Source organism: Malus sylvestris, chromosome 6 (assembly GCF_916048215.2).
Source record: "Malus sylvestris chromosome 6, drMalSylv7.2, whole genome shotgun sequence".
NCBI classification, from domain to species: domain Eukaryota; kingdom Viridiplantae; phylum Streptophyta; class Magnoliopsida; order Rosales; family Rosaceae; genus Malus; species Malus sylvestris.
Genome location: NC_062265.1, coordinates 29,705,087 through 29,715,728, shown reverse-complemented (window position 1 = coordinate 29,715,728; position 10,642 = coordinate 29,705,087). Strand labels below are relative to the sequence as shown.

General features: G+C 35.4%; 2 protein-coding genes across 2 annotated transcripts; one reads left to right on the top strand and one right to left on the bottom strand.

The window, feature by feature from the left end:
* Positions 1–2,665, top strand: LOC126626148 (kinetochore protein SPC25 homolog). Its single transcript, XM_050295373.1, has 8 exons — positions 1–258; positions 470–535; positions 754–900; positions 1,124–1,222; positions 1,300–1,389; positions 1,494–1,616; positions 1,779–2,005; positions 2,181–2,665. The coding sequence occupies exons 1-8, from the start codon at positions 90–92 to the stop codon at positions 2,190–2,192; spliced, it is 933 nt and encodes a 310-aa protein (XP_050151330.1). The 5' UTR covers positions 1–89; the 3' UTR covers positions 2,193–2,665.
* A 412-nt stretch (positions 2,666–3,077) lies between these two features.
* Positions 3,078–6,558, bottom strand: LOC126626147 (short-chain dehydrogenase TIC 32 B, chloroplastic-like). The gene is made up of 7 exons (XM_050295372.1): positions 6,295–6,558; positions 5,031–5,262; positions 4,834–4,913; positions 3,992–4,145; positions 3,825–3,903; positions 3,651–3,738; positions 3,078–3,549 (listed from the first exon to the last, which is right to left on the bottom strand). Exons 1-7 carry the CDS (start codon positions 6,422–6,424, stop codon positions 3,320–3,322), a joined length of 993 nt encoding a protein of 330 aa, XP_050151329.1. The 5' UTR covers positions 6,425–6,558; the 3' UTR covers positions 3,078–3,319.
* Positions 6,559–10,642: the final 4,084 nt, after the last annotated feature.

Sequence of the window (10,642 nt, the reverse complement as noted above, 5' to 3'; positions counted from 1 at the left end):
AAAAATTGGCGGGCGCAAAAATTTCGTTTTTCAAAAAATAGTCCGACTCTACTCTCCCTCTCCCTCACTCGCTCCTCAGTCCTCGGCAAATGGACGGCAAACCGGAGGAGTCCGTACGGACGAAGATGGAGTCGCTACGGATGGCCTGCGAGAGTGAGATTCCGATCCACGAGAAGGATTTGGATGCCTTCACGGCGTCGTTTCGGGATTCCCTGGCTTCCGTCCGCGCTACCGCACAAGAAACCCTCCAGTCCCAAGGTCGAGCTTCTCATTTAACTCTTTGATATACTCGTTTTGTCAAAAAGCACTTCAATTTAGGGTTTATATTTGCGTTTTTGTTGTTTTTCGTGCATAAATTAGGGTTCTTGAGCAGAGTTAGGATGTGTGGTTCGTGCGAAATTAGGGTTTCGGATTTAAATTTTTGTAAATCTCATTTGGCTGAAGTCTGTTTTCTTTTGAATAAGTGCAGGTAAATTAGGAGATGCTAAAGCTAAATTGAGGGAAGCTGAGGATGATTTGTTCAAAGCCCTAGCAGGTATATTCTTTGCATTTTGTATTTATAATTTTAATGGAAATTAGAAGTTACTGGGGAAAATTTGTAGCTAAAATTGCAAAGAAATTACACAAATTTTGTGAAAGCTAATCAATTTAGTTGCTGCTTTTGCTATGATTAGCTGTAATATTTTTTCTTTTAAGATATTTTGTTCTTAAAATTAATCTGTGTTAGTTTATATTTCTTATTATTCTTTGTAGTGAAGACCCGTAAAGAGGCCAAGCGAATGGCATTGATGGAGGCCATTGAAGCTAGGAAAGCTAGAATTGGAGTACTTAAGAGAACAGTGCAAGATCAAAGGGCTAAGAGGGAAGAATATGCTGCAATCCTTTCTCAGCAATCTTTTGGTAATTTCCTCTGATTATTTCAGTTATTGGCTCATTGCTGGTTTTTGGTTATAGCTTTCTATCATTTTATACTTATTAATAGTTAAACGTTTTCTCTTTGTTTGATTGCATTCTGGCGTTGTTAATGGAGGGTGACTCGGTATTTGAAAGGACATCAATATATAATTGTGATTCCAAATTTTGTTACTTTTCTTAAATTTTAGTAACATTCAAACTTTGGCAGAATCTGAAGAAAATTGTATCCCAGACAGAAAGGATGAAATAAAAGAGGCCATCTCGTGGTATAATAGGGTTCTTGGTTTCTACGTTGAAGGCGGACATGGTAATTTAAGTTATTTGATTGTGCAATATTTCTCATATACTGTTTATGGGGAATGACATATATCTGTCTGTGACTAGGTGTAAAATTCACATTCAAAAACATTAGTTTGAAGAATCCAGATCAGGAATTCTGTTTCACTGTTCGCCATGCAAATGATACTTACACCTGTAAGTATTGCCCCTCTTATTTGTAGGTTATAGTTTAATCTTGAATTTACATCTTATATTGTCTATCTCCAACTTTCTAATATTGCATTTCTTTTAATGTTTAGTGTTAGATTGTGATCCGTACTTGAACGAGACCAAAGAGATGATTCGTGAATTGAACAGAACCAATGAGTTATTTAAATTTGCCAGAGATATGAGAGTGAAGTTTCAAGATGCTGCAGCTCAAGGTAGTCCTTCTCTCTTGTATTTCCCTAAAATCTTCTGTGCTGGAAGGGGAACATCCTCAAATAGTGGCCCTGTATATTATTCTAAAAGCTGTTTTAGTTCCTGACTCTACTGCACTTAATTGATATACAGTATTGATTTTTGTGTCCATTATGGCTCAACAGGATTACCAGCTGTTCTTCCTCAAGATTCTTCCACAATTTCTGGGTCTGCTCCAGTTTTGTCTGTCTCAACTGAGAGAAGTGAATCTCCAGCCAAGATTTATGACCACCAAGTTCAATACGCAGAAGAAAATAGACATTTCAAGAAACCAAACCATGGGAAGGGGAGTAGAGCAGCAATTCTATCTCCTGCCTCTGCATTATCTATGCGTCGGTCTCCTCGTTTAAGGGTATTTCCTTATTTTGGTTTATAGGTTTCATTTTCTCTTCTAAGTTTCTGCTTGCTATTTATTTTCATTGCTCGCAGTTCTTTAATGCTTTGCAATAATCTTTTTGTTTCCTTTTTGGAAAATAAAACTGGTGATGCAGAATTCTTTTGATAACATCTATTGAAAACCATGGCAGGTCAAGAAATGAAGATGGGAGGAGACACTTGACAACATTGAATGTTTATAAGTCACAACCAAAGATGCTTAATGATGATGATGTTTGACTTGTCAGCCAGGAAACTTGATTTCTGTGTGTTATAAGTAGGCAGAAAGAAAGAGCTTCATTGTTAAGAGTTGCAGCCCAACATGACAGCACCACCTTGTTGCTGGGTTTGTTTCACTCGTGTACTCAGCGTCTTCCTTGAACGGAACAGCTAATCTGTAATGAATATGTAAGCCTTGTAATCCCCAACCTTCTTTGCTAGTGAACGTGTGTGTTTCACTTGTATTTTCATCGTATCCTAGATTTCGGTGTATTATCATTTCATGAATTGTGCTTTTACTTTGTAGTAGATGGCATGGGTTATGAGTATATATCTTTGTTTCTCTTCTTCACAATTTGTTCGGTTGTAGTTTCGCTTTCACCTTCCCTTGACACACAGGATGTCTTCTGGTATCCCATTTTTGTTGGTTTTGATCATGCAGTTTACGGTAAATTATGATAAAACTACTCTGATAGTACTGATATTTTTTTATCCAATTGCAAGAAATTTTATTTTTTTTGCAACCGTGGCTTGAACCTTGTCCCTGTCTTGACATTAGGGATATGTCCAGGTGACAAGCAAGAATTATATACGCTAGTAGGATGTATGATTTTGGTTATGGATTTCTCAAGTTCAGATTGTTCGATGTGTAAGTCCTTGATTCAAATATTTGACTGTATATGCTGCCACCGATATACATCGTTATGCTCTGAATTTATCTATCATGTTTTCGGAGAATACAAGCTGGCAAAATTGCATCTAGAAGCCGAATTTCAGATTTTGTCATGTACATATCGATTTTCTTGTACGAAAACAGTGACAACATAGGGTATGTAAGTTCTTTCAGTTATTAATTACCTTGGAATTTATAGATTCTTCTCTCTTTTTGGGAGGTGGGAGGAATTTATCAGTGTCACGGTCGCGCCACCAAGTGATGATTCTTTGGTTCCGGAGTCTGATTATTATGTAGTCTCCATATACTAAGCCTCTCTAACTACCTTTTGCTTATATAAATCCCCTTATATACATGACTGAATGGCAGAGGGATCGAATACACATTTTTTCGTTGTTCTTACGCTGTTGGTTGAGAAAGGCGTCTATGGATTAGCAGACGAGTCTGCTTCCACAACTTACGAGCTTCAGTTTCATCGTTTGCTAGTTTCGAGCAGGTGCTCTCGTTGCAGTCTGCAAAGTATTTCCCACTCACTCCTTCCAGCTCCGGGCTTAAAGCAACATAGCACGTTGTCGAAGCACCCTGAGATGTCGATTTTAGTAACTTGGACGCGATGAAGAACACAGAATCTGCACGTAAACAAAAAAGGTTTTGAGAAGTTAGATTTCGTTCTGCAAAACTGTAAGTTGTCATTCACGTGTAAGCTTAGATCAATGGAATGAATCCATGCCTGTGATAAAGCCCTTATGAGCTCTCATAATTCCCGTCTTCACAATTCCCGGATGTATGGCATTGATCGTTACTCTTGCATTTCTTGCCTGTAACGTTTAAGAAACGTCCTGGTTAGAGATTGTTATATATAACCGACGCATTACAAAAAAAATCTTTGGAAAATGGTAGCTACCTTCAGCTGTCTTGCCAGTTCCTTGGCATGCAATATGTTAGCCAATTTGGATTGAGCATATGCTTTTGTACCATTATAACTGCATGAACAAACAAGATTATTGCTTGTACAAATATTACTAATCACGGTTTAGTAAGGTTAATTAGGATTAAGTGTGATTAATTTACTTGTTAGGGTTGAGCAATTGGTTGAAGGAGAAGTCATCTCTCTTAACCCAGCTGTGGATCACAGAAGAAACGTTGATTATTCTCCCTCGGATGCCGGTCTGAGCTGCTGTTTCCACCATTTTTTCCAGCAGCTTTTCTGTCAAAAAATGGTGTCCTGCCAAAGAAAAGGACTGAATGGTCATGCGCTTTCCCAAATGGGCTGTTTTTTTGTCACGGGCAAGAATTAAAAGGGGTTCTTGTAGAGAATCCAAAAACGTGCCTTGTGGTCCATTTCACACATACTGTAGGCCACATGAGCATGGCCTAATTTTTCTTGGCATCTTTTGGGAGGGAGCAAAAGGTTGGTGCTATCCACACCCTCTTTTTATTTCACACACCCTTTTTAATTTATGACTCTCAGATTGAATGAATTGAAGAAGATCAACATATAGAAATTAACAAAATGTGTATGAGAAGTAAAAATAGGTGTGTGGATAGCACTACCCGAAACAAAATTTGTACTCCAGCAATTGAGGCCATTGCTTGCATGTGAATACCTCATTCATGTCCCAAACTATGGTTTTTTTGGGTAGTTCACAGTCACTGTCCATGTGATATTACTGATTCACATGTTCTAATATGAGTAAATGATATATGTTTTTTTTTCCTTACAAATGCAAACTAATATCATTAGAATGTAGTATTAGTGGCAACTAAATGACATAATTAGTTGTCCGTGAACTTATAATATATAATATTAATAAATGCATACGCGTGTTATAACAAGAGTAAATTTGTAACACTAGGTGGTTGTGTGATGGTCTAACATAAAAAAATTTCATGGGTAGTGAAATAGAAGTTACCCAAGTAATTTGTAGCAAATGTCATCTCAATTTTGTCTTCAGAATATTCCAAGGCCTGAGAAAACATCCCACCATTGTTTCTGCAAATTGTCCAGATTTCATACATTAGTGCCAACCAAAAACACAAAACACATACATTCATATATACATATATGTGTGTGTGTGTGTGTGTGTGTGTGTGTATGAAAAACACTTACATGAGGATGTTGAGGGGAAGTCTTAGAGCTAAGAACTCAGAACAAAATCGATCAACAGAAGCAAGTGAGCTCAGGTCAATCTCCAAGATTATAACCTCAGCCTCCGGACTCTCCATTTGAATCCTCTCCTTCACTTCCGCCGCCTTCGATAAATCTCTGGCCGGAATCACAACCCTCACTCCTCTCTTTGCCAGCACTCTTGCCGTTTCAGCTCCGATCCCTGATGTTGCTCCTGTAATTCCCAGGTAATAGAGTAATTTAATTAATTAGGGTAAATAGTGCATGATTAAATGGTCCAGAAAGCAGTTATCATATAGAGAGCAACTCTGAACCAATGGGAGAATACTATTCAAAAGAGACAAAAACCATATCTTGCTAGAGCCAAAAAGAACCACTTGCAAGAAATTAATATACAACTTAAATTCCTTGCATGGAATATATTTATTCATTAAAATAGTAATTAAAATATTCTAGCGTATCAAAATTTGGTGGGATTGGATAGGAATTTAGGTATGTTTTTATATTTTCCAGGTTATTCTGATGAACTTTATGTTTCCATCCAAGAAAGCATGGATTGAAGAGTTCTTCTGCAAACGGTCCCTTCATTTTTCAGATCATTATGAAGCGAAACAAATGAGATCGGGGAGAAGAAGAATTGTTTAGAGAGGGATATAAAGGGTTAAAAAAATGAATAAATCTTTGAATTATGTTACTGAAAATTAACAAAAATATTAAAAAAAAAAAAAAACTTCATCATATATGTGGGATTTTGTGTCTGAAAAAAATACGACACATATCCAAATTAATGGAGCAAAATAAGGTGAGAGAGATAATAGAAATATGTATATATATACATATATTCATGAGACTGAAAGACTAAGAGAACGCTATGGATAACAGTAAAAACCATTTTTCATGTAACCGCAGTAAAGGCCACTAAAAAACAGACAGAGAGCGAGAGAGAGAGAGAGAGAGATTGAGAGATTGAAAGAGAGCCTGAAAAATCTGAAATCAACCATACACTATATATATATATATTCATGTGTTCCAATGTTTTTCTGATCAGAAATCTCTTCGACCTTTGTTTAGTGAAAATTATCAACAAGGGATACATATAGAACATATTTGGAAAAATTGCATCCAAATTACCATGCAATTGTAAAGGATAATGAGATGCATGTGTGTGCATATTTGTAATTTGCTCATATTACTATCTATAATTCTCTTGGGTTTTATAAGAGATGGTTGGTTCTGATAAACTAACCAGTGATTATGGCAGTGAGTTGAGAAGGGACTGAGGAAGAACAATCCCGAGTGACTTGCTCAGCAGTTGATTTTGAGCCATAACCACTTGGCCCTGCAATTCCTGCCAAGTACCTTAGTGTCTCCTTCATGGGGCTCCCAAAAACAAAGAATCCTAGCTAGAAACTGCAATTCTGCAAGAAAGTGCTACTTTTGGTGGAAAATCACATAAATTTATAGTGCACATATGCAGAAGACGAGTATTTTTAGGGCACTGATTGGACCACCCTAGTTAGGGTGGTCTCAACCAATAAACACAATTTGTAGAATTTTCTGATACCAGTCAAATGAAAATGATTGGTTGAGGTGGGCTATGTGTTTTTGCGCATTTACAACTTTAGGGTTTAGAGGAAAAACCCTATTCAGAATAAAAATTCACCCATTACTTTTTGTCTTTGTTTAATCTAATTATTACTGTCTGTGCCCCTCATTGAGTGGCTTCCATTTGTATATATTTTGTGATGGATAGGATGTGAGTTTGTCATTTCCAGTGGCATGACTTTCAATTTCAAGTGCATTTTATTGCTTGATTAATTAATTAAAGTTACCATTATGTAAAATTAATCATCATCCATCCCAATTCACAAAAAGAAAAAGGATCAATATTGTAGTATATTCTCAAGTAAAATGGTGGTTGAATGTCGCCCGCACCTTTATTATCTTCTGAACTTGGATCTGCTTGGTTTGGATGGCCACGAGTAAACTTTGCGTATTAGATAATTTCTTCTTATCCAATCATCTCAGAGAAATTACTGTCCTCTGATGCCGGCCAAAGCTAAGGGAAAGTAATAATAATGATGTTGTGCTTAGTTATTAGGTGCTTGATTGCTTGTTTAAGTGTAAATTAAGATTAATCAACCATGCATGTTAACTTCAGAAGTCTAATCTTACTGTGCATGAGAAACATGACAGCATTTGGCATATACCCATGTCACTGATACACCATCTATAATATTGCTGCCGTGGAATGGTTGATTAGGTTAGGTTTTTTTGTTTATTTTTCACATTTAGCAGTTGATATCCCGGATAGAGATGTGGCCTCACTAGTTAGTGATGATTTTGATGTGATCTCTCTTGGTGGCAATGACTTTGTGTATGCTTGGGTACAGGTTTTTTTCCTTTTCTTTTATCAAACTTCGGTTTCTATCCTATATGCTGCCCATGCATACATAGTACTCAAACTACATCCACCAAATAGAACATTTTAGAAAAAACATGATGTAGATTATAGAGCCCTACACACGTGCACACGTAGGAAATGATCTTGTAGATGATAATTACACTACATGCAATCGTTGATAATTTGAATTTTATGAGACAAGAGAGAATTTACCATTTTACATGTGGACTTTTGCATATATTGGCCCTAGATATGTATAAGTGGCATAGACAAAACTGCTTTGTTTGCGTGCGATATGTCCTCTCCACGTCTCTACTTTAGTCCTTTTTGTCCCCATAGCCATTTCATTTTTCCAAACTTTTGTGTTGAGAAATAATCATGATAGACGGTGTTGGATCTTTGATGGACTAAAAGAGAGCAATGAGGTTGACTCCTCAGCAATGGAGTGTGAACTGGCTATTGCACAAGGGTCCCATTGTGTTTCCAAACTTGCATACACCTCTCATGACAGGCCACACACGAAGATGCATTTCTTTCTCACTCACTTTCTCTATTTACATCCAATACTTCGTATACTTTTACAATAAAACTACTCGGATGCACAAAATTGACACACTTATCAACACAATCTTCGATAAATTTGAACTCTATCATTATAGGTAAGATTCACTTATATTAGAAAGTATGTTAACAAATATGTTAGTTTTGTGTTTACGAATAAATCACTTACACTGCGTTAGTTTTGTATTTATGGATAAATGACTTGCACTTTATGTCCAAAATTTCTTACCCTAACTTTATTTGCTTCATATTCATGACATGGTATGCTAAAAGGTGTAAACACTAAAGTCCATATATTGGACTGAAAAAGCCATTTGTTTGGGTACATATGCGCATATATATACATGCACGCTTGCAGCTTGTTGGATACAAAAGGTAAAGAAGGATGAGAGAATGTGAATGGCTTTAACTTGTTTTCGAATTCGAACTATTTTTGCATGTAGTTTTGTCGTGCGCGTGACCTATGAGAACAATGCTTTTTTTGGAGAAATTTGTACTTCTATTTCTATACCATGTTATATATATCTTGTAGGAGAGGAATCATCTTCTACTCTCCGCATTTAGAAGACAATCTTATAATATCTTATTAAGATATATATTATATTGTTGTCGTTGATAAAATCATGCATTTTTACTAGAGCTACTTGATTAATTAAGCGTCCATATCTACAGTCTAACGACAACAAAAAAAGTGATTTTAATACAAGTATAAAGATTGAGTGTTAGCAAGAGGGATTATAATTGTAGTGGTAGAGCACGCACTTATCTCCCACCAACCACCATAGTTCATTTTTAGGGTTTATCTTAATGCTAAACCAACCCCAAATCTAAACCATAAACTCAATATATGTTAGTTTCACTCGATAAATCCATGTTTAAAACTAGACTAATTCAAGATCATGATAAACTCGTTTTATTAAAACATAAATACCAAATTTTGACTAATTTTTGTTGATCAGTAAACTTCCATCTTCTAATTCAATATTATAAGTTTGTAGGGTGATGTAGAATAAATGGCCAAGTGGATTAAAGAGGGAATGGACTGATGAAAGACAAAGAGACAGTGGGAATTTGCAAATTTGGGGGCCGAGCTTCGAATTGGAGCCATGATACCTTTTCGGAAAGGGAACGATATCATGGTTCCAATTGTTGTGATATATGTTGGATTTAACCATTTAAGGCCGTTTAGGCTTCCAAAACAACATTTTAATTTCTGAAATAAAAAGCAGACATTTCGATTTCTGTCCAATTAATGTTGTTTTAATTATCAAAGTCCTTTGAGTTGTTCCTGCAGTTGTAACCTTTTATTTATGTCATATGATGTTTCAATTGTAATTATTCAAGAATTAATCAAATACAACCCTTTAGGATTTCTGTCAGAACTTAATGGACTCCAAATCTAATTCTTCAAGAGCTTGTTGGTAACCCTTTTGTTTACTTCGTGTTGCGTCATAGGGTCTTGTTTTATGATTTAAATGACTCTAATCAATTAGTTGAAAATTGGGGCTTATGATCTTTTCCCGATTCTTACTTATGCTAAGCACAAAATTAGTATATATAATATCTTTTGTTACAAAAAGCACAAAATTATGAAATAAACAAAGGAGAAAAATACAACTTGATATATTATTTTCTTTCTATTTTTGGAGGTGGATACGTACCTACTTAATGTGATTCATGTGATAGATTAATTAAGAAAAGGTGGTACACTTTATACGTTAAAAACATAGATTTAGTAGATCAAAATCTATTAAAATAAGACTATTAGTTCAATAACTTAATTCCTAATCATCTTTTGATATTGCTGGTCAACTTAGTTACTATTCCAAATAAATGGCCAACAACTCCACCAAACTAATATTGTTCAAGAAGTCTATGAGAGGTTAAAACACAATCTCCACCTAACCTAAAGAAAATGATGTTATTTTTTCAGCAACCCATAATTCACTTAAGAATGTGGTCACATTTTCTCATTGATAATTTGATAGGGAGGAAAATTGAAATGAGTCCAAAGGAACCAAAGGGCCCAAGTGTTAAAAAGATGTCTCCTCCCTCCACAAAAATTTCATACCTGAATTGATGCGTTCTGTATATCTTTAAATTCCCATTGCCGACAAACCCTAATTTTTTTCCTCATATCAACCAACCCTTTTTGCCATCCATGAAGATTAAGGAAAAAGGTTTAATCTTGATGAGTGCCACTCACAAGCCAACCATGGGATAACTAATTAAGGGACCCTCACAGGTGAGTAGTTTTCAATGTGTTCATAACACGATCACACAATGTTATTATTTCAAGTTATAACACCTAAATTCATTTTTTTATTAATATACTCTGAATGCGGAACAAATAAACTATATTATAAGAAATTTTATTTGAACCCATGTAACCTCTTTTTACACCCAACTTAAATTTAAATTGTTAATTGTCTATTTTACCCTATTGCATAATTACTATTAAGTACAAAATGAAATTAATAATAAAACTCAAATTTATCAATAAACCCATTAAAACCCTACCATCACTTCTCGTTTATCCTACATTCATTATGGCTAAAACCCTAATAGGTCTTATAGAGAAAAACAAGCTTTTTTATATTGATGGATGGTGATTTTGAAGTTTTGAATC

Coding starts and splice junctions, on each gene's coding strand:
- LOC126626148 (XM_050295373.1), top strand. CDS start 90: ATGGACGGCAAACCGGAGGAGTCCGTACGGACGAAGATGGAGTCGCTA. Junction 901..1,123: donor CCTTTCTCAGCAATCTTTTG/GTAATTTCCTCT, acceptor AAACTTTGGCAG/AATCTGAAGAAAATTGTATC. Junction 1,390..1,493: donor TGCAAATGATACTTACACCT/GTAAGTATTGCC, acceptor TTTAATGTTTAG/TGTTAGATTGTGATCCGTAC.
- LOC126626147 (XM_050295372.1), bottom strand. CDS start 6,424: ATGAAGGAGACACTAAGGTACTTGGCAGGAATTGCAGGGCCAAGTGGT. Junction 4,914..5,030: donor CTTCCCCTCAACATCCTCAT/GTAAGTGTTTTT, acceptor GACAATTTGCAG/AAACAATGGTGGGATGTTTT. Junction 3,550..3,650: donor TCATAAGGGCTTTATCACAG/GCATGGATTCAT, acceptor GTTTACGTGCAG/ATTCTGTGTTCTTCATCGCG.